Below are 23,282 nucleotides of genomic sequence, written 5' to 3' on the forward strand. Positions count from 1 at the left end.
GAGAAGAAACAAACAAAAAAATTTAAATGCTGAAAATTTCCCAAACTTGGTGAAAGGAATCAACTTACAAATTGAAGAAAGATGAATCCAAAGAAGACCACACCATACCATAATGAAAGCCAAAGATTAAGAGGAAATTTGAAAGCAGCCAGAGGAAAAAATGACATATTATACAAAGGGGAAGAATGACAAAAATAATGGTTGACATCTTATAATGTCAGAATACAAAATACTGACATTTTTAGGTGTTGATGGAAAAAAAAACCTGTAAACCAAGAATTCTATATTGAGCAAAAATATCTTTCAAGGGAGCATATAAAATAAATGCATTGAAAAAAAATGAAGAGAATGCCTTTTGCCAGTTGACCTGCACTGTAAGACATGCTAAGACAAGTTCTTTAGGCTTGGGAAAAGATATCACCCGGAAACTTAAATTTTCAGAAAGAAAGGAATAGCAAAGAGATTATGTTTTATTTCTCAGAATTTCTTTAAAACATTTATGTCTCTTTGACATGGACTAAACTGTGTTCACCTCAAATCCATATATTGAAGCCTCAGTCCCCAATGTGACTGTATTTAGAGACAGGGCTTTTATGGTGGTAATTAAGCTTAAACAGGTCATAACATTGGGGCCTTAGTCTGATATAACTGGTATTCTTATAAGAAAAGGAAGGAATACAATCATTTTCTCTTCATATACACATACTGAGAAAAGGCCATGTGAGGTCACAGAAGGCAGCCATCTACAACGTAGGAAGGGAGCCCTCACCAGAAACTGCATTTGCCAGTACCTTGATCACAGACTTTTAGCCTCCAAAATTGTAAGGAAATAAATGTCTGTTGTTTAAGCCACCCAGCCTGTGGTATTTTGTTATGGTAGTCAGTAGACTACTGTGGTAGCCAGAGTAGACTAATACATTGTTTAAAGCAAACAATATGACAACTATTCATATCAACCCAACTATTTCATTGTTGGGTTTATAGCATATGTAGATATCACACACAAAACTACAGCCTATAGAGCTGGGATAGGAGTGGTAAGTAGAACTATACAGTTGAAGAGTATTTATACCTTTCATGAAGTATCATAATATGCATTCAAAGTAGGCTGAAAAGTTTAGGATATTTATTATAATTACTAAAGCAACCATTAAAAAATAAAGCAAAAAGATGTGTAAAAACCCAAGACACCAATAGATAACTTAAAATTGAATTCTTAAAATTGAAAAATAGTCATTTAATCCAAAAGAACTCAGGAAGGAAAGACAGAAGTGATGACAGAAAACAAGTAACAAAATGAAAGATCTAAATCAAATCATATTTATCTTTATGTAAAGTATCTAAACAATCCAAGTAAAATTCAGAGATCACAAAACTGAAAAGCAAGACTCAACTATATGCTGTGTACAAAAAATACACTTTACATAGACCAGGATAAGAACAGTGCCATAGGTGGTTTGCCCAACAGTGCTAGGAGTGGAAGAAGGAAGGAAAGGGAAGGGGAAGGGGTAGGAGAAGGGGAAGGGGAAGGAGTAGGGGAAGGGGAAGGGGAAAGGGAAGGCAGGGGAAGGGGAAGGCAAGGGAAAGGAAAGGAAAGGAAAGCAAAGGAAAGCAAAGGAAAGGAAAGGGAGAGAGATGGATTGGCAACATATTTTGGAGGTGGAACCCTTAGGGCTTACTGATGAATTAGATGTGAGGAGAGAGGGGAAAGGAACAGTGAAGAATTAATCCTAATTTTTTATTTTATTTTTTGGCTTTAATAAAAATATAAATGATGGTACTCTTTATTAAGATGAAGGAAGATAATGGAGGATCAACATTGGGAATCAGTTACTACCATCAGAAAACATAGTAATTCTTGACTCCTTCCTCCCTGTGACTCAATAACATTGAACCCACCTTCACCCATTGATAGCAATGCTACACTCCTCAAGCCTTGGTCTCTCTCTTTTTTGCACACTTCACACTTAATCCATCAGGGTGTGAAGGTCAAGGTCAAGGTTTGAAGGTGGCTCTACCTTCAAAATATATCCAAAATCTAACCATTCTTTACCAGCTCCATGCCATCATCCTCCTCACTCAGCTGGCTTACTACAATAGCCTCTTTCTGACTTCTATGCTTCTCTCCCTCTGCTTCCACTCCACAGTTAACAATCAACACAGTAGGCAGCAGTAAGAATGATTCTTTGAAAACCTGTCATATCACATCACTCCTCCGCTCATTATTCTCCAATGGTTTGCATTTCACTCAGGGTAAAAACTATTACTGTGGCCAATAATGTAGACCCTATCACCTCTCTGAATTTGTTCCCTGCAACTCTCATTTTGGTTCACTCTGCTCTACCCATTGTGACCTTCTTGCTATTCCCATAACACCCCATGCAAGCAACCCTCTCAGAATCTTTACACTGGTTGTTCCCTTGACCTGGTATATTCTTCCCCTAGGTTTCAAAATAGCTAAATTCTTTCCTTTCTTCATTCTTTGTTCAACTGTCACATCAGTGAGGTCTACCCTGACCACACTGTTTAAAACTACAACCATCCCATCTGAACTCACAAGCTTCCTCCTCTATTTGCCTTAATAACTTATACCATAAAGTGGAATTTATTTATTTGCTATGTATTATCTGTCTCCTCCTGTTAGAATGTAAGCTTGAGAAGGGTACAGGAGTCTTGGTGGAGTGCAGGAGGGTGCAGAAGAGGTTGTTTTACTCACTGCTACTTTCTCACTCAGAACAGTACCTTAAACATAGTAAGCACTCTGTAAATAATGGCTGTATAAATAAACATCACTCTAAAGAATTCAGACTTTATTATAATGAAAACTGAAGAGCTATCACAAGTGACAGACTCATAACTGTGTTTCAGAAAGACTTTTATAGCTACAATGCAAGAGAGGGATTAGAGGGGGAAAGATTAGAGGCAAGAAGCCAATTAGGAAGTTGTGTAGCAATCCAGGTGGGCATACAAAAAATAAGCAAAAGCCAGGGCAGGAGAAGGGAACAGGGAGGCATTTGTTTTTGCAGAGTTAGTCTTTGTATCCGCGAAGTCATTCTAATTAGCAGATGTGAAATGCTGGGGACACACCTACATCTGTACATAGATCCTGTCAATGCTAATTGACCTTTGGCTATTGTCTCCCATGCCCCTGAAAGACTCAAAGTGTTAATTTTTTTCAATGTATATTCTCATTCATATTTTCTATCTCTCTTTCTCTGATTCTCCCAGTCTATGTCTCATTCTCACTGCAGACACTTTTGTTTGTCATCTCCAATCAGTTCTTAGGCCCATCTACTATATATTTATTTCAGATATTGTATTTAATTTATTGTATTTAATTATTTTGTCCCACGGCCTTACAAAGCTTGCCAACTGTATTTGTTTCAAGACACTTAAAAGAGAATGTCATGTTAAGTGACAACAGTTGATTCTCAAGAGAGTCTACAAGAGGACTGAAAGAAAAACTCAGAAATGCACCGCCACAAAAGTCAGATTCAGTTTTGGAAAGATCTTGGGCCTCTGGTGGCCAACTTGGGTTTGCACTGTAGCTCTCCTACTTATAACTGTCAGATTTTGATCAAATTACCTTGCCATTCTCAGCTATTTCTTCATCAGTAAAACTAATATAACAACACTGACCATATACACATACAGTGAAGATCAGATGAAATACCAAATCCTAATGGGCCCAAAAGTATTTAGTAGATAATAGGTATTCAGTATTAACCTCTATTTTTCCAATAGGCTTAGCAATTGTACCATCTATTTTTATGTCCTACAATAAATTATAATGATCAGTTCTGTATCGAATTTTCTTATTTGATGATGAACGACTAGAGTGACCACATTCTTGGCTGGCCCAGTGGAATCACTCAGGAAATCTCTGTAACGTGATGGAAGGAGTGAATGAATGAAGGGATGAAATCATTATCTCCATAACCTGTACTACACTGTGCACACTGCAAGTCATTCATACACCCATTTATAGCAGAATGCCTTCCATAGGTGACCTCCTGAGGCTAGTCCCAGTCTTGGCAATGACGCAGGAGGCAGATAGACCCTCACAATGTACACATCCTAAAATCCCAAGAGCACATAGTAACTTGTTGCATTGTGACCTTGTGACTCAATCCAAGTCCAATTGTTCCAGAAAGGCAGTGCCACCATAGCAGTGGCTTAGGAACTTGTCTTAGCCTTCCTTACCTAATGCCATCCCCCAAAAAAATGACTCCATGTGAGACAAAGAAGAGCACTTGGAAAGGGTGATGGCCAAGGTCCAGTTGGAAATAAGCTTTGGTATCTGGATGTAGGAACTGCACGGGGTCAGTGTTCTGTGGACAAAGTCTGTGGAAAACGCAATGCTTTTTCGCATAACTATTCTGAAGAGAATATCGGCAAGCATGAGACAAGCCTTGATGTGTGATGAAACTAAAATCAATCATCCTTAGGAAGGGAGCATGTGCTTTTCTAAGAGGTAAATATCAAAAGATCCTGTCCTATTTCTTTTACTTCATCCTGAGGATAACAAGAGGAAGATTTTTTAAAAAATACAAATCTATTCACATACTTAGAATGAAATCCTTGCTTTGTAGTGGAAGATCTGCATTTAATTGCAAAAATGAGATAAAATATCTTTTTTTCAAATCTATGCTTTTTAATATATTTTTCATTTATTTTCCTTTTTTCTCTTGCTTCCTCCCCTTTAATTTCCTTTTTCTCTCTTTTCTCACTTCACATCTCTTATGCTTTAGGTGGTGTATTTATGACTGTGTGGCATTGTTGAAACCATGGACAATGTACTACTGGAGCAGACACCTTCAGATGTGGCTTATTAGAGAAGATGTGCATATGCAACAAGGAATAAAAATGATGCAACTTTCTCTTATCATGTCCTATGTGACAATGATGTATTTTAAAACCAGGGATTGGAATTTACAAGAGAATAAACAAGAATTAGTAAATGGCAAGGAAAGGTGAATAGTAAATAAACCATATTAAAAGGCCATCGATGGTGGGTGAGGAGACTCTCCAGGCTGTGATTGCTACCATTAGTCACTTAACTATAAAATATGGATAATGACTGTATCTATAGGTATAGTCATAGGACTTTTCAGAGTATTAATTAGATAATACACGAAAAGTTCTTGGAATTCAGATCAGAAACAAGCCTTCAAAATAACATTAGACACTGTAATTATGAATATCATTCAAAGTTTAACGGAATTATGTGTATAAATCCCTCTCACAAAAAAATAGTAAGCTACAATTATTACAATTAATATTACCATCATTATAAAATTTTTAAATCTGTGTTATAACTGACATCTCTCTCTCTTTGCATGTCCTCTTTGGACTGATAATGGACAATGCAATTTGCTCTTGATTCAAATTTTGCTCCATTGTGCTAGATTTTGGATTTCCTAAGATTTCACTCTCTGTAACCTATGAGTCAATCAAGCTGCATGCCTATGTCCAATGAAACTATGCATGTAGAGTTTCCCAAAATGGAGCTCCAAATGCAGTTTGACAGGTTGATGGTGCAATACTAATGAAACAGATAAAAGCTAACAATTCCCATGACTCCTGTCAAAAGCCACAGTGGAATATTATGAAGATTTGTTAGTAATAGCAAAGAGGTCCCATTTTTAATTAAAATTCAGGCTTATGAAATAGGTGTAACCAATTTTTGTGCACAAAGATATGTCATAACATTTGGGATAAAATGGCTTATGTTCATAGCAATAGGGAAAATATTTCTGACTGATAGAGATGTTTGATGTGTATATCAAGTCTCTGAAAACCTACTGATGGAAAGGTTCATGAATAATGCATTCTGCACAAAGAATTGGTTTACTGGATCATTACCCTTACTAGAAAAAGCTTCTGGATTGTGTTGTCTATGAGTTCAGAGTCTCCTACAGGTGATTAGACTATGATGTGAGGTTTAAAAGAGTTATATTTCAGTCATGGGTCCTCAATGTGTGACAAAAAGGGAAATAATATTTAACTTAAAAGTTGTCCAGGAAGACCTGGGTGCCGGGGGTGCCAAAATGACTGACTAGAAGCAGCAGTGATCAGAGGCTCCCATCAAAAAGAACCATACCCCGTTCTCTACTAAAAATACAAAAAATTAGCTGATCATGGTGGCAGGCGTCTGTAGTCCCAGCTACTCGGGAGGCTGAGGCAGGAGAATGGCGTGAACCTGGGAGGCGGAGCTTGCAGTGAGCAGAGATCATGCCACTACACTCCAGCCTGGGCAACAGAGTGAGACTCCGTCTCAAAAAAAAGAACCATAACAGCGTGCAAATCCTGCACCAGCAACTAAGGTATCCAGGTTCTGTCATCAGAACTGACTAGGTGGCTGGTGTGACCCATGGAGAAGAAGGAAGAGCCGTGTGGTGTGGTGGCCCACCTGAAAGCCACACGGGGCAGGAGAGCCCTCACCCCCCATCCAAGGGAGGCAGTTAGTGTGCTCTCCAGCCTGGGAAACCATGCTTTTTCCACAGAAATGTGCAACCTATGGATTGGAAGATCCCATTCATGAGCCCATGTCACCAGGGCCTAGGGTTCCCAATCATGGAGCTGCGCTGATTCTCATCAACCACTCAGCTAGAATCTGCTTAAGTCTATTGAGCTCCCGAGGGGCAGCCAGCACCACAGCTGCGGCTACCTGCTGTCTAAGCCATTTGACCTCCTTGAAAGAGGGGTGGCAGCCAACACTGGAACTTAAAGTTGCCTAACACACTAAGTTCCCAGGATGGGGGAAGGGCAGCAGCCATCTCTATAGCTCCAGGCCATGCTTTTCCCCTGCTGGAGCCAAGGAAGCTGAATGGCTTGGTCCCAAGAGGTATTCCCCGCAGCCTAACACACCAGCTGTGGCAAACTGCAGCCAGAGTACCTCTTCGGGCCTCATCCTGATCCATCCCTCCTCACTGGGTGGGGTTTCCCTGCAGGAACTCCAACAACTCCAGCTAGGGGCTCAGGGACCCAACTCGGATCTCCCTGGGCCTGAGCCCCTAGGCAGGGAGGGGGCCACAGTCTCCACAGACCAGCAGACTGTCTTTCCTCCTGATAGTTCTGAGAAATCTGGGCAGCCCAGACAAGTGGGCTCCCCGACAGTGAAAGCTCACCCCCTCCACCAAGGGACAACGTACTTTGTTAAATGGGTCCTGCTCCCCATGCCAACCACTGAGTGAGACACTTCAACAGGGACTGTCAGACACCCTATACAGAAGCATTCCTACTGGCATCCGGTCAGTGCCCCTCAAGGTCAGAGATCCCAGAGGAAGGAGCAGGCACCCATCTTTGCCCTTTCTCCAGCCTCCCTGACTGACATTTCCAAGAGTGGGAACAAACCATATGAATAGGGCCTGAAGGGAACCCTCAGAAAACCATGGAAGCTCTACAGAAGAGGGACCTGACCACTGAAAGAAAAGCAAACAAACAGAAAGCAACAACAACATCAATGAAAAAAAAGTCCCCACAAAAACCCCATCCAAGGGTCAGCAGCCTCAAAGATTGAAACTAGACAAACTCATGAAGATGAGAAAGAATCAACAAAAAAGCACTGAAAACCCAAAAGGCCAGAGTGCCACTTCTCCAAATGATCACAACACCTCTCCAGCAAGGGCACAGAACTGGACAGAGGATGAGATGGACGAGCTGACAGAAGTAGGCTTCAGACAGTGCGTAATAACAAACTCCACTGAGCTAAAGGAGCATGTTCTAACCCAATGTAAAGAAGCTAAGAACCTTGACAAAAGGTTACAGGAGCTAACTAGAATAATGGGCTTAGAGAGGAACATAAATGACCTGATGGAGCTGAAAAACACAACACTAGAAACACACAAAGCATACACAAGTATCGATAACTGAATGGACCAAGCAGAAGAAAGGATATCATAATTTGAAGACCATCTTGCTGAAATAAGGCATAAAGACAATATTAGATAAAAAAGAATAAAAAGGAATGAACAAAACCTCTAAGAAATATGGGACTATGTAAAAAGACCAAACCTATGACTGACTTGAGTACCTGAAAGGGATGGGGAGAATGGAACCAAATTGGAAAACACATTTCAGGATATTATCCAGGAGAACTTCCCCAACCTAGTGAGACAGGCCAACACTCAAATTCAGGAAATACAGAGAACACCACTAAGACACTCCATGAGAAGATCAACCCCAAGACACATAATCATCATATTCTCCAAGGTCAAAATGAAGGAAATAATGTTAAGGGCAAAGAGAAAGGTTGGGTTACCTACAAACGGAAGCCCATCAGACTAACAGCGGATCTCTCTATAGAAACTCTATAAGCCAGAAGAGAGTGGGGGCGAATATTCAACATTCCTAAAGAAATGAATTTTTAACCCAGAATCTCATATCCAGCCAAACTAAGCTTCATAAATGAAGGAGAAATAAAATCCAATCTAGACAAGCAAGTGCTGACGGATTTTGTCACCACCAGGCCTGTCTTGCAAGAGCTCCTATAGGAAGCACTAAACATGGAAAGGAAAAACCGGTACCAGCCACTGGGGAAAAAAAGAAAAAATATATATGTATATATACATATACACATATATATATGTACACATATATACATATATATATATGAAGACCAATGACACTATGAAGAAACTGTATAAGCTAGTGTGCAAAATAACCAGACAGCATCAAGATGACAGCATCAAATTCACATATAACAATATCAACCTTAAATGTAAATAGGCAAAATGACCCAGTTAAGACACAGACTGGCAAATTGGATAGTCATGACCCATTGGTGTGCTGTATTCAGGAGACCCATCTCATGTAAAAAGACACACATAGGCTCAAAATAAAGGGATGGAGGAAAATTTACCAAGCAAATGGAAAGCGAAAAAAAAAAAAAAAAAAAAGCAGGGGTTGCAAACCTAGTCTCTGACAAAACAGACTTTCAACCAACAAAAATAAAAAAGACAAAGAAGGGCATTACATAATGGTAAAAGGATCAATTTCACAAGAAGAGCTTACTATCCTACATATATATGCATCCAATATGGGAGCAACCAGATTCAGAAAACAAGTTCTTAAAGACTACAAAGAGACTTAGACTCCTACCCAATAATAGTGGGAGACTTTAACACCCCACTGTCAATATTAGATCACCGAGACAGAAAATTAATAAAAATATTCAGGACTTGAACTCAGCTCTGTATCAAGTGGACCTAGTAGACATCTACAAAACTCTCCAGCCCAAATAATCAGAATATATATTCTTCTCAGTGCCACATGGCACTTATTCTAAAGTTGGCCACATAATTGGAAGTAAAACACTCCTCAGATAATGCAAAAGAATGGAAATCATAATCAAACAGTCTCTCAGAACACAGTGTAATCAAATTAGAACTCAGAATTAAGAAATTAACTCAAAACCCCAAAACTACATAAAAATTGAGCAATCTGCACCTGAATGACTCCTGGGTAAATAATGAAATTAAGGCAGAAATAAAGAAGTTATTTGAAACCAATGAGAACAAAGAGACCACATAACAGAATCTTTGGGACACAGCTAAAGCAGTGTTAAGAGGGAAATTTATAGCACTAAATGCCCACATCAGAGAGCTAGAAAGATCTCAAATTGACACCCTAACATCACAATTAGAGCTAGAGAAGCAAGAGCAAACAAATCCAAAAGCTAGCAGAAGACAAGAAATAACTAAGATCAGAGCAGAACCGAAGAAGATAAAGACACTTCAAAAAAAACCAATGAATCCAGAAGCTGGTTTTTTGAAAAAATTAACAAAATAGATGGCTAGCTAGACTTATAAAGAAGAAAAGAGAGAAGAATCGAATAGATACAATAGAAAATTATAAAGGGGATATCACCAATGACCCCAGAGAGATACAAACTGCCATCAGAGAATACAATAAACACCTCTATGCAAATAAACTGGAAAATCTAGTAAGAAACAGATAAATTCCTGGACACATACAACCTCCCAAGACTAAACCAGGAAGAAGTCAAATCTCTGAATAGACCAATAACAAGTTCTGAAATTGAGGCAGTAATTAATAGCCTACAAACCAATAAAAGCCCCAGACCAGATGAATTCACGGCCAAATTCTACCAGAGGTACAAAGAGGAGTTGGTACTATTCCTTCTGAAACCATTCCAAACAATTGAAATGGAGGACTTCTACCTAACTCATTTTATGAGGCCAGCATCATTCTGATACCAAAACTGGGAAGAGACACAACAACAACAAAAAACTTCAGGCCAATACCCCTGATGAACAATGATGTGAAAATTCTCAATAAAATACTGGCAAATAGAATCCAGCAGCACATCAAAAAGCTTATCCACCACGATCAAGTCGGCTTCATCCCTGGAATGCAAGGCCGGTTCACTGTACACAAACCAATAAATGTAATCCATCACATAAACAGAACCAATGTCAAAAACCACATGATTATTTCAATAGATGCAGATAAGGCCTTAGACAAAATTCAATAGCCCTTCATGTTAAAAACTCTCAATAAACTAGGTATTGATGGAACATATCTCAAAATAATAAGAGCTATTTATATCAAACCCACAGCCAATATCATACTGAATGGGCAAAAGCTGGAAGCATTCCCTTTGAAAACCGGCACAAGACAAGGATGCCCTCTGTCACCACTCCTATTCAACATGGTATTGGAAATTCTGGCCAGGGCAATCAGGCAAGAGAAAGAAATAAACGTATTCAAATAGGAAGAGAGGAAGTCAGATTGTCTCTGTTTATAGATGACATGATTGCATATTTAGAAAACTCCATCATCTCAGCCCCAAAATTCCTTAAGCTGATAAGCAACTTCAGCAAAGTCTTATGATACAAAATCAATGTGCAAAAATCACAAGCATTCCTATACAGCAACAATAGACAAGCAGAGAGCCAAATCATGAATGAAATTCCATTCACAATTGCTACAAAGAGAATAAAATACCTAGGAATACAACCAACATGGGAAGTGAAGGACCTCTTTAAGGAGATTTACAAACCATTGCTGAAGGAAATAAGAGAGGGCACAAACAAACAGAAAAACATTGCATCCTCATGGATAGGCAGAATCAATATTGTGAAAATGGCCATACTTCCCAAAGTAATTTATAGATTAAATGCTATTTCCATCAAACTACCATTGACATTCTTCACAATATTAAAAAAAAAAAACTACTTTAAATTTCATATAGAACCAAAGAAGAGCCCATATAGCCAAAACAATCCCTAAGCAAAAAGAACAAAGCTGGAAGCATAATGCTACCTGACTTGAAACTACACTACAAGGCTACAGTAACCAAAACAGCAGAGTACTGGTACATAAAACAGACATATAGATCAATGGAACAGAACAGAGACCTCAGAAGTAACACCACACATCTACAATCATCTGATCTTCGACAAATCTGATCCAAAAAAAAGTAATGAGAAAAGGGTTCCCTATTTAATAAACAGTGCTGAGAAAAGTAGTTAGCCATATGCAGAAAACTAAAACTGGACCTCTTACTTACACCGTGTACAAATATTAACTAAGATGGATTAAAGACTTAAATGTAAAACCCCAAACCATAAAAGCCCTAGGAGAAAACCTAGGCAATACCATTCAGGACATAGGCAGGGGCAAAGTTTTCATGACAAAAAATACCAAAAGCAATTGCAAAAAAAGCCAAAATTGACAAATGGGATCTAATTAAACTAAAGAGCTTCTGCACAGAAAAAGAAACTCTCATCAGAGTGAACAGGCAACCTATAGAATGGGAGAAAATTTTTGCACTCTATCCTTCTGACAAAGGGCTGATATCCAGAATCTACAAGGAATTTCAACAAATTTACAAGAAACAACCCCATCAAAAAGTGGGCCAACAATATCAACAGACACTTTTCAAAAGAAGAGATTTATGCAGCCAAGAAACATACAAAAAAAAGCTCAACATCATTGATCATTGGAGAAATGCAAATCAAGACCAAAATAAGATACCATCTCTTGCCAGTTAGAATGATGATTATTAAAAAGTCAGCGAACAATACATGCTGGTGAGGCTGTGGAGAAATAGGAACTTTTTCACTGTTGGTGGGAACGTAAATTAGTTCAACCATTGTGGAAGACAGTGTGACGATTTCTCAAGGACCTAGAACCAGAAATACCATTTGACCCAGAATCCCATTACTGGATATATACCCAAAAGAATATAAATGATTCTACTATAAAGACATATGCACATGGATGTATATTGCAGCACTTTTTTTCAGTTTCTCTAAATTATTATTATTTTTTTATTATTATACTTTAAGTTCCAGGGTTTGTTACATATGTATACATGTGCCATGTTGGTGTGCTGCACCCATTAATTTGTCATTTACATTAGGTATATCTTAATGCTATCCCTCCCCGTCCAACCCCATGACAGGCCACAGTGTGTGATGTTCCCCACCTGTGTCCAAGTGTTCTCATTGCTCAATTCCCACCCATGCGTGAGAATATGCGGTGTTTGGTTTTCTGTCCTTGTGATAGATTGCTGAGAATGATGGTTTCCAGCTGCATCCATGTCCCTACAAAGGACATTAATTCATCCTTTCTTATGGCTGCATAGTATTCCATGGCATATATGTTCAACGTTTTCTTAATCCAGTCTATCATTGATGGACATTTGGGTTGGTTCCAACTCTTTGCTATTGTGAACAGTGCTGCAATAAACATACGTGTGCATGTGTCTTTATAGCAGCATGATTTATAATCCTTTGGGTATATACTCAGTAATGGGATGGCTGGGTCAAATGGTATTTCTAGTTCTAGATCCTTGAGGAATCACCATCCTGTCTTCCAAAATAGTTGAACTAGTTTACAGTCCCACCAACAGTGTAAAAGTGTTCCTATTTCTCCACATCCTCTCCAGCACCTGTTGTTTCCTGACTTTAATGATTGCCATTCTAACTGGTGTGAGATGGTATCTCATTGTGGTTTTGATTTGCATTTCTCTGATGGTCAGTGATGATGAGCATTTTTTCATGTGTCTGTTGGCTGCATAAATATCATCTTTTGAGAAGTGTCTGTTCATACCCTTTGCCCACTTTTTGATGGGGTTGTTTGATTTTTTCCTGTAAATTTGTTTAAGTTTTTTGTAGATTCTGGATATTATCCCTTTGTCAGATGGGTAGATTGCAAAAATTTTCTCCCATTCTGTAGGTTGCTTGTTCACTCTGATGGTAGTTACTTTCGCTGTGCAGAAACTCTTTAGTTTAATTAGATCCAATTTGTCAATTTTGGCTTTTGTTGCCATTGCTTTTAGTGTTTTAGCCATGAAGCCCTTGCCCATGCTTATGGCCTGAATGGTATTGCCCAAGTTTTCTTCTAGGATTTTTATGGTTTTAGGTCTAACATCTAAGTCTTTAATCCATCTTGAATTAATTTTTGTATAAGGTGTAAGGGAGGGATCCAGTTTCAGCTTTCTATATACAGCTAGCCAGTTTTCCCAGCACCATTTATTAAACAGGGAATCCTTTCCCCATTTCTTGTTTTTGTCCGGTTTGTCAAAGATCAGATGGTTGTAGAACATCGTATTATTTTTGAGGGCTCTGTTCTGTTCCATTGGTCTATCTCTTGTTTTGGTACCAGTACCATGCTGTTTTGTTTACTGTACCCTTGTAGTATAGTTTGAAGTCAGGTAGCATGATGCCTCCAGCTTTGTTCTTTTGGCTTAGGATTCTCTTGGCAATGCGGGCTCTTTTTTGGTTCCATATGAGATTTAAAGTAGCTTTTTCCAATTTTGTGAAGAAAGTCATTGGTAGCTTGATGGGGATGGCACTGAATCTATAAATTACCTTGGGCAGTATGGCCATTTTCATGATACTGATTTTTCCTATCCATGAGCATGGAATGCTCTTCCATTTGTTTGTGTCCTCTTTTACTTCGTTGAGCAGTGGTTTGTAGTTCTCCTTGAAGAGGTCTTCAACATCCCTTGTAAGTTGGATTCCTAGGTATTTTATTCCCTAGAAGCAATTGTGAATGGGAGTTCACTCATGATTTGGCTCTATGTTGGTCTGTTATTGGTGTATGGGAAGGCTTGTGATTCTTACACATTGATTTTGTATTCTGAGACTTTGCTGAAGTTGCTTATCAGCTTAAGGAGATTTTGGGCTGAGACGATGGGGTTTTCTAAACATACAATCATGTCATCTGCAAACAGGGACAATTTGACTTCCTCTTTTCCTAATTGAATACCCTTTCTTTCTTTCTCCTGCCTGATTGCCCTGGCCAGAACTTCCAATACTATGTTGAATAGGAGTGGTGAGAGAGGGCATCCCTGTCTTGTGACAGTTTTCAAAGGGAATGCTTTTAGATTTGCCCATTCACTATGATATTGGTGTGGGTTTATCATAAATAGCTCTTATTATTTTGAGATACGTACCATCGATACCTAGTTTATTGAGAGTTTTTAGCATGAAGAGCTGTTGAATTTTGTCGAACACCTTTTCTGCGTCTATTGAGATAATCATGTGGTTTTTGTCTTTGGTTCTTTTTACATGCTGGATTGTTTATTGATTTGCATATGTTGAACCAGCCTTGCATCCCATGGATGAAGCCAAGTTGATCGTGGTGGATAAGCTTTTTGATGTGCTGCTGGATTCTGTTTGCCAGTATTTTACTGAGGAGTTTTGCATTGATGTTCATCGATATTGGTCTAAATTCTCTTTTTTTGTTGTGTGTCTGCCAGACTTTGGTATCAGGATGATGTTGGCCTCATAAAATGAGTTAGGGAGGATTCCCTCTTTTTCTATTGATTGAAATAGTTTCAGAAGGAATGGTACCAGCTCCTCTTTGTACCTCTGGTAGAATTCAGCTGTGAATCCGACTGGTCCTGGACTTTTTTTGGTTGGTAGGCTATTAATTATTGCCTCAATTTCAGAGCCTGTTCTTGATCTATTCAGGGATTCAACTTCTTCCTAGTTTAGTCTTAGGAGGGTGTATGTGTCCAGGAATTTATCTATTTCTTCTAGATTTTCTAATTTATTTGTGTAGAGGTGTTTATAGTATTCTCTGATGGTAGTTTGTATTTCTGTGGGATCGGTGGTGATATCCCCTTTATCATTTTTTATTGCATCTCTTTGATTCTTCTCTCTTTTCTTCTTTATTAGTCCTGCTAGTGGTCTATCAATTTTGTTGATCTTTTCAAAAAACCAGCTCCTGGATACATTGATTTGTTGTATCTCTATCTCCTTCAGTTCTCCTCTGATGTTAGTTGTTTCTTGCCTTCTGCTAGCTTTTGAATGTGTTTGCTTTTTCTTCTCTAGTTCTTTTAAAAGTGATGCTAGGGTGTCAATTTTAGATCTTTCCTGCTTTCTCTTGTGGGCATTTAGTGTGTTACATTTCCCTCTACATGCTGCTTTAAATGTGTCCCAGAGATTGTTGTGTTGTGTCTTTGTTCTCACTAGTTCAAAAAACATCTTTATTTCTGCCTTCATTTCATTATATACCCAGTAGTCATTCAGGAGCAGGTTGTTCAGTTTCCATGTAGTTGAGTGGTTTTGAGTGAGTTTCTTAATCCTGAGTTCTAGTTTGATTGTACTGTGGTCTGAGAGACAGTTTGTTATAATTTCTGTTCTTTTACATTTGCTGAGGAGTGCTTTACTTCCAACTATGTGGTCAACTTTGGAATAAGTGTGATGTGGTGCTGAGAAGAATGTATATTTGTTTATTTGGGGTGGAGAGTTCTGTAGATGTCTATTAGGTCCACTTGGTGCAGAGCTGCATTCAATTCCTGGATATCCTTGTTAACTTTCTGTCACATTGATCTGTCTAATGTGGACAGTGGGGAGTTAAAGTCTCCCATTATTATTGTGTGGGAGTCTAAGTCTCTTTGTAGGTCTCTAAGGACTTGCTTTATGAAACTGAGTGCTCCTGTATTGGGTGCAGTATATTTAGGAGAGTTAGCTCTTCTTGTTGAATTGATCCCTTTACCATTATGTAATGACCTTCTATGTCTCGTTTGATCTTTGTTGGTTTAAAGTCTGTTTTATCAGAGACTAGGATGGCAACCCCTGCTTTTTTTTGTTTTCCATTTGCTTGCTAGATCTTCCTCCATCCCTTTATTTTGAGCCTATGTGTGTCTCTGCATGTGAGATGGGTCTCTGGAATACAGCACACTGATGGGTCTTGACTCTATCCAATTTGCCAGTCTGTGTCTTTTAATTGGAGTATTTAGCCAATTTACATTTAAGGTTAATATTGTTATGTGTGAATTTGATCCTGTCATTACGATGTTAGCTGGTTATTTTGCTCGTTAGTTGATGTAGTTTGTTACCAGAATCGATTGTCTTTACAATTTAGCATGTTTTTGCAGTGGCTGGTACAGGTTGTTCCTTTCCACATCTGGTGCTTCCTTCAGGAGCTCTTGTAAGGCAGGCCTGATGGTGACAAAATCTCTCAACATTTGCTTGTCTGTAAAGGACTTTATTTCTCCTTCACTTATGAAGCTTAGTTTGGCTGGATATGAAATTCTGGGTTGAAAAGTATTTTCTTTAAAAATGTTGAATATTGGTCCCTACTGTCTTCTGGCTGGTAGCATTTCTGCCGAGAGATCCGCTGTTAGTCTGGTGGGCTTCCCTTTGTGGGTAATCTGACCTTTCTCTCTGGCTGCCCTTAATATTTTTTCCATCATTTCAACTTTGGTGAATCTGACAATTATGTCTCTTGGGGTTGCTCTTCTCGAGGAGTATCTTTGTGGTGTTCTCTGTATTTCCTGAATTTGAATGTTGGCCTGCCTTGCTAGGTTGGGGAAGTTCTCCTGGATAATACCCTGAAGAGTGTTTTCCAAGTGGTTCCATTCTCCCCGTCACTTTCAGGTACACTAATCAGATGTAGATTTGGTCTTTTCACATAGTCCCATATTTTTTGGAGGCTTTGTTCGTTTCTTTTTACTCTTTTTTCTCTAAATTTCTCTTCTGGCTTCATTTCATTCATTTGATCTTCAATCACTGGTACCCTTTCTTCCACTTGATTGAATTGGCTACTGAAGCTTGCGCATGCATCACATAGTTCTTGTGCCATCATTTTCAGCTCCATCAGGTCATTTAAAGTCTTCTCTGCACTGTGTATTCTAGTTAGCCATTTGCGGAATCTTTTTTCAAAGTTTTAGCTTCTTTTCGATGGGTTTGAACATCCTCCTTTAGCTCGGAGAAGTCTTTTATTAACAATCGTCTGAAGCCTTCTTCTCTCAACTCGTCAAAGTTATTCTCTGTCTGGCTTTGTTCTGTTGCTGGCGAGGAGCTGTGTTCCTTTGGAGGAGAAGAGGCGCTCTGATTTTTAGAATTTTCAGCTTTTCTGCTCTGGTTTCTCCCCATCTTTGTGGTTTTATCTACCTTTGGTCTTTGATGATGGTGATGTACAGATTGGGTTTTGTTGTGGATGTCCTTTCTGCTTGTTAGTTTTCCTTCTAACAGTCAGGACCCTCAGCTGCAGGTCTGTTGGAGTTCGCTGGAGGTCCACTCCAGACCCTGAGTATCACCAGTGGAGGCTGCAGAACAGCAAGTATTGCAGAAATGTTGCTGCCAGATCCTTCCTCTGGAAGCTTCATCTCAGAGGGGCACGTGGCTGTATGAGGTGTCAGTTGGCCCCTACTGGGAGGTGTCTCCAAGTTAGGCTACTCAGGGGTCAGGGACCCACTTGAAGAGGCAGTCTGTCTGTTCTCAGATCTCAAACTCCATGCTGGGAGAACCACTACTCTCTTCAAAGCTGTCAGACAGGCCGGGCGCGGTGGCTCAAGCCTGTAATCCCAGCACTTTGGGAGGCCGAGGCGGGTGGATCACGAGGTCAGGAGATCGAGACTATCCTGGCTAACATGGTGAAACCCCGTCTCTACTAAAAATACAAAAAAAAAAAAAAAAAACTAGCCGGGCGTGGTGGCGGGCGCCTGTAGTCTCAGCTACTTGGGAGGCTGAGGCGGGAGAATGGCGTGAACCCGGGAGGCGGAGCTTGCAGTGAGCCGAGATCACGCCACTGCACTCCAGCCTGGGAGACACAGCCAGACTCCGTCTCAAAAAAAAAAAAAAAAAAAAAAAAAAAAGCTGTCAGACAGGGATGTTTAAGTCTACAGAAGTTTCTGCTGCCTTTTGTTCAGCTATGCCCTGCCCCCAGAGGTGGAGTCTACAGAGGTAGGCAGGCCTCCTTGAGCTGCGGTGGGCTCCACCAAGTTCGAGTTTCTCAGCTGTTTTGTTTACCTACTCAAGACTCAGCAATGATGGATGCCCCTCCCCCAGCCTCGCTGCCACCTTGCAGTTGGCTCTCAGACTGCTGTGCTAGCAGTGAGCCCACTCTGTGGGCGTGGGACCCTCCAAGCCAGGAGTGGGATATAATCTCCTGGTGTGCCGTGTGCTAAGACCGCTGGAAAAGTGCAATATTAGGGTGGCAGTGTCCCGATTTTCCAGGTACCGTCTGTCATGGCTTTCCTTGGCTAGGACAGGGAAATCCCTTACCCCTTGTGCTTCCTGGGTGCACCCACTGTCTGACAAGCCCCAGTGAGATGAACCTGGTACCTCAGTGGGAAATGCAGAAATCACCCGTCTTCTGTGTCACTCATGCTGGGAGCCGTAGACTGAAGCTGTTCCCATTTGGCCATCTTGGAACTCTGTAGCACTATTTACAATAGCAAAGACATGGAACCAACCCAAATACCCATCAGTGATAGACTAGATAAAGAAAATGTGGCACATACACACAATGGAATACTATGCAGCCATAAAAAGGAATGAGATCATGTCCTTTGCAGGGACACAGATGAAGCAGGAAGCCAACATCCTCAGCAAACTAACACAGGAACAGAAAACAAAACACTGCATGTTCTCACTCATAAGTGGGAGTTGAACAATGAGAACACATGGACAGAGAGGGGGACAACACATACTGGGGTCAGTCAGGGGGTCGGGGGCAAGGGGAGAAAGAGCTTCAGGACACATAGCTAATGCATGGAGGGCTTAAAACATAGATGATGGGTTGACACGTGCAGAAAACCACCATGGCACACATATTCCTATGTAACAAACCTGCAGGTTCTGCACTTGTATCCTGGAACTTAAAGTAAAATAAAATAAGTTGTCTAAGTACATCGCACAAGTTTAAACAGGAGAATATAAAGTGGTCTGCATTTCTACTGTACTGCAGCCATAGATGATGCCTTCCTTCTCAACTTTTCTAGCATTGGTTACTGAGACCAATCAAACATGATTTATTTCATACTCAGGGATTCCCCATCCAAGTATGAGCTCCTTAAAACCAGGGACTGATGAGGTCCAATTCATTTAATTCAGTTCTGTAGCCTGGCACAACAGTATCGCACAGAACATGCTCTTTGAATCCATCTACCCACCTATGCTTCCATTTACTTTGAAAGAGAATTTGAGGCAGTCATGTATAAAATAGCAGTATACTAAGAAATGTAAACTAACAGTTATTTGCATGCACATCCAGCTTTGGATAAGATCATTTTTAATTGGCTGAACATTTAGAAGAGTTGGTAGGCAAATTAGATCATAACATAAGCAGATATTTTCAATTTAACAGTAAATGTGAGTGTGTGTAACTGAGCCTAGGTCTCACTTTCTCTGTATTCCACATTTGATCTCTCAGAAGCCTGCCAATCTCTTGACCTCAATTCCCAGTTATCATTATTACTGTCCTCATTCAAGTCCTTGTGGCTTTTTGTCTGTTGACTAATCTACTAAAACTAATCTCCCTGACTCTGGTTATGTGTCCTCAGGCCTTTATCCTCATGGCTTCTAAGCAGAGATTTTTATGACTGAGATATGAATATGTCCACATACTCTTCTAACCTTTCACTGGTTCCCCCGTGGTCTGCTAGACGAAGTTCAATTCCTTAGCATGTTTTACAGAGATGTGGTCTCTGCCCTGCTCTCTAACTTTTACTGTAAGCCATTCTTCTAAGAATAGTTTGTGCCACAGCTGAACTTCTGGACTATTTGCCATTACCCTCAAATTAGCCTTGTTATTTTTCACTTCCACGTCTTTCTTCCCATAGAAGTTTCCTACCAATGTGACTATCTGTACCCTTCTTTGCCTGGTTTGTCCTTATTTATCTCTTAGGGCTCAGCACAAATGCCTTCTCCCCTGTAGAGTTTCCTAAACTAGCTTTGTGCCAACTCTGTCCCATGTACTTCTGTTACAGCACTCATCTCACTTTTATGAATCTTCTGTCTCCCCTATTGGACAGCCTTAATAATTCAACAAGTTTGTATTAAGTACCTTCTATGAACCTGGCACTGAGCTGGATACAAAGAGAACTTGTCTTTATTTTGTGGAGTTTTTTTTTTTTTTTTGAGATGGAGTTTTGCTCTTGTCGCCCAGGCTGGAGTGCAGTGGTGCGATCTCAGCTCACTGTAACCTGTGCCTCCCAGATTCAAAGTGATTCTTCTGTCTTAGGAGAGTATCTGAATAGCTGAGATTATAGGCGCCCACCATCAAGCCCGGCTAATTTTTGTATTTTTAGTACAGATGGGGTTTCAACATGTTGGCCAGGCTGGCCTTGAACTTCAGACCTCAGGTGATCTGCCCGCCCCAGCCTCCCAAAGTGCTGGGATTACAGGCATGAGCCACTGTGTCCCACATGGCCCTTGTCTTTAAGGGGCTCAGAGTGTTCTAGAAAAGGGGATTAGTGACTAATAAGAATAACAGAGTGTGCTAAGAGCTGGAGTTGGATCTTAAAGGACAAGTAAAATTATTGAGATGGTAAAGAACTCCCCAAGCAGGGAAAGTAGCCTGTATAAAGGGATAGAGAAGTGCAATGATAGGAGGAATGGAGAAGCTGTGAGGAGGGCAATCTAGTGTAAATAACAGGCACATGTGTGGGACTGGAGGGGATAGACCATGAACTGTATAATGTAGCCAGAAAATTATCTGAGCCATGTCTCAAGTGGCTATGGGGAAAACTGAAGGATTTGGGCTGGGGAGTAACATGTCATTTTCATGGAGTAGAATACCGCTCTCATCACTCCGAGAAAAATGGATTGAAGTAAAGGAAGATCAGGTGAGATGAAGGGCTGGTCATCACTGCCTGCTGTAACACTTCTTCCTTGAGCAACACAAGCTGCACGAGTATGACATGTTAAGCTGTGCACTAAGAGAAAGTAAACCCCGATTCAGGGGTCTGCAAATCCTCCAGATACTGGGTATATGGGTCATGTGACAAAATGGACTAGTCAATGACATAAAAACATCCATGACTCTATTGAGAAAGTGTCAACTTACCAATTTTCCAGTAACACTCTGACCACCTTCATTCAGCCAGAACCCAGGTACCATGGCTGAGAAATAAGGCCCCCAGACGCCTGGTACAAAAATCGGGTCTTTGCTGATCTGGAAAGAAAGATGGAAAATATGTGAACACACTGACTCTCAGGGGTAGAGGAAGGGTTCTCCTCCTAAAATTTCTATGACCATGGAATTCAGCATCTTACTGAATGCCTTTTATGGTGGGGAAGTCACTCTCTCCCAAGAAAGGCCATGACTCCTTTTTTTTAAGAAACATTCCTGATAAACTCATTTAAATGTCAAGGTAATAAAAATGATCATTTTGGAAAGAAACTGATAAGGTGTTTCCCTGTTGGCTCCCTCATTATGGCAGAGATTGCAAAGGTGGTCCCCATTCTCCACCCTTCCTGTGTCAACACCCTTTGCAATGAGACTTCGCAGCTCCTCACACTGAGATGTGGGTCTATCTCCCTGCCCCTTCAATCTACACCCGTCTTGTGACTTGTTTTGCCAAGAGAATGAGGCAGATGTGAGACTGGGCCAGTTTTCCAAGCCTAGGTCTCAAAAGGGCTGTGTGCTTCTGTTCTGTCTTTTGCTCCTCAAACTTGGCCACAAGAACATGCCCTGACAAGGCTGCTGGGTGACAGGAGATGTGCAACAGAGCTGAGTCTGTTCAGTTGTCTCAGGTGATTTCCCAGATATATGAAAGAACCCAGGCAACACCAGCAAATATTCCTAGGTAACCAGCATTGACCAGCCCAGATCATCAGACTCACCTAGTCAACCAACAAACTAGTGAGCAAAAATAAATGTCTACTGTTCTTTGTCACTAAGGTTTTGTATTTGTCTGTAACTTAGCATTTGGGGGACAATAATAACTGATATATTTCTTTCCTTTTACAAACATGTACTGCTACCTACTAGCAATCCCATCCCCCTATTGGGTGCTGGGGAAACAAAGATGAATCAGAGTTCTTACTTTCAAGAAGCTCTCATCTAGTGGAGGAGCTATACAAATATATAGACAAATAGAATATAGTGTGGTTCATGAGATGGTAAAGACAAAATACAAAATATTGTGGATGGGCACAAGAGGTGAGGAATATGCTAAAGATTATACAAAGATAGAGGCCACCATTTAGATATATACCCCAAGGCCAACTGCCCAGAATCAAGTAGTAAAACTTAAGTCATTCTGATTTCCCTGAGTTGCTAGCTCTCGTTATAAACAAGGCATAAAACATAAGCTTTATCCCCCTGTCAGCATGATTTGATGAAATTAAAACGTAAGCTTTAGGTCCTTGTCAGCATGATTCAGGAAAATTAAATCAATCAGCTGTAGACAAATCAGTTTAAACAGTCCTGTTTGCCCTGAAAAAAAAAATGTTAACACATAACAGCCAATGACTAAAAAAAGGTCAAAATACTTTCTCCTTAATGCTTCATAAACTGCACTGTAACTGCCATAAGGTGAGCTTCTTACCACTTGAAGTCTTGCTGATGGCAATCTGTACTTTTTGTAAGATAGTAAACTTTCAAATTTTCCCTAACTTGTTCTCATTTTATTTTTGACAAGTGGAATGGTACAGAGGTGGCTTCTTAAAAGAAAGGAACACAAGCTAAGTTTGAAAAGACTAGTAGGATTTTGCTAAAGTAAAACAGGCATTCCAGGTAGAGGGAAGAGCCACAACAAAGCCATGTGGGTAAGAGAGGTGCTCTCAGGTACTCTCAGTAATCAAGATAGTGCCTTCTTTTTTTTTTTTTTAGCAGACCATAGCAGTCCCTTCAACTGTAAGGAAAGCATGTAAACAGATGAACTAGAACAGGTGGGGATAGACCATGTGTTCACTCATCTGCAGTGGTACATGCTTCTCATCTATTCAGCAGTAAGGAATGCTGAAGTCACATTTATGGTCACAGAAATATTTAGCTAGAGGGTAGGGAAGACAAGGGAGTTAGGCATACAAGTTGTATTCCAGCAGGTCTTGAGGCTGGGCAGA

At 40.2% G+C, this 23,282-nt stretch overlaps 2 protein-coding genes across 32 annotated transcripts in view; both read right to left on the reverse strand.

Annotated features, from left to right (window-relative positions):
• The window catches only part of HOOK1 (hook microtubule tethering protein 1), a 301,302-nt gene that overhangs the window by 257,547 nt on the left and 20,473 nt on the right, over positions 1-23,282 (reverse strand). The gene's annotated exons all lie outside the window — the stretch shown is intronic.
• FGGY (FGGY carbohydrate kinase domain containing) overlaps positions 1-23,282 on the reverse strand; it is a 486,889-nt gene that overhangs the window by 134,745 nt on the left and 328,862 nt on the right. For all 31 annotated transcript variants that reach the window (XM_077988455.1, XM_077988468.1, XM_077988427.1 and 28 more), the window contains one exon: positions 21,280-21,387. In XM_077988455.1, the coding sequence (XP_077844581.1) occupies positions 21,280-21,387 (108 nt within the window). The remainder of the gene's footprint in view (positions 1-21,279; positions 21,388-23,282) is intronic.

This window comes from Macaca mulatta, chromosome 1, assembly GCF_049350105.2.
Source record: "Macaca mulatta isolate MMU2019108-1 chromosome 1, T2T-MMU8v2.0, whole genome shotgun sequence".
Lineage (NCBI taxonomy): Eukaryota > Metazoa > Chordata > Mammalia > Primates > Cercopithecidae > Macaca > Macaca mulatta.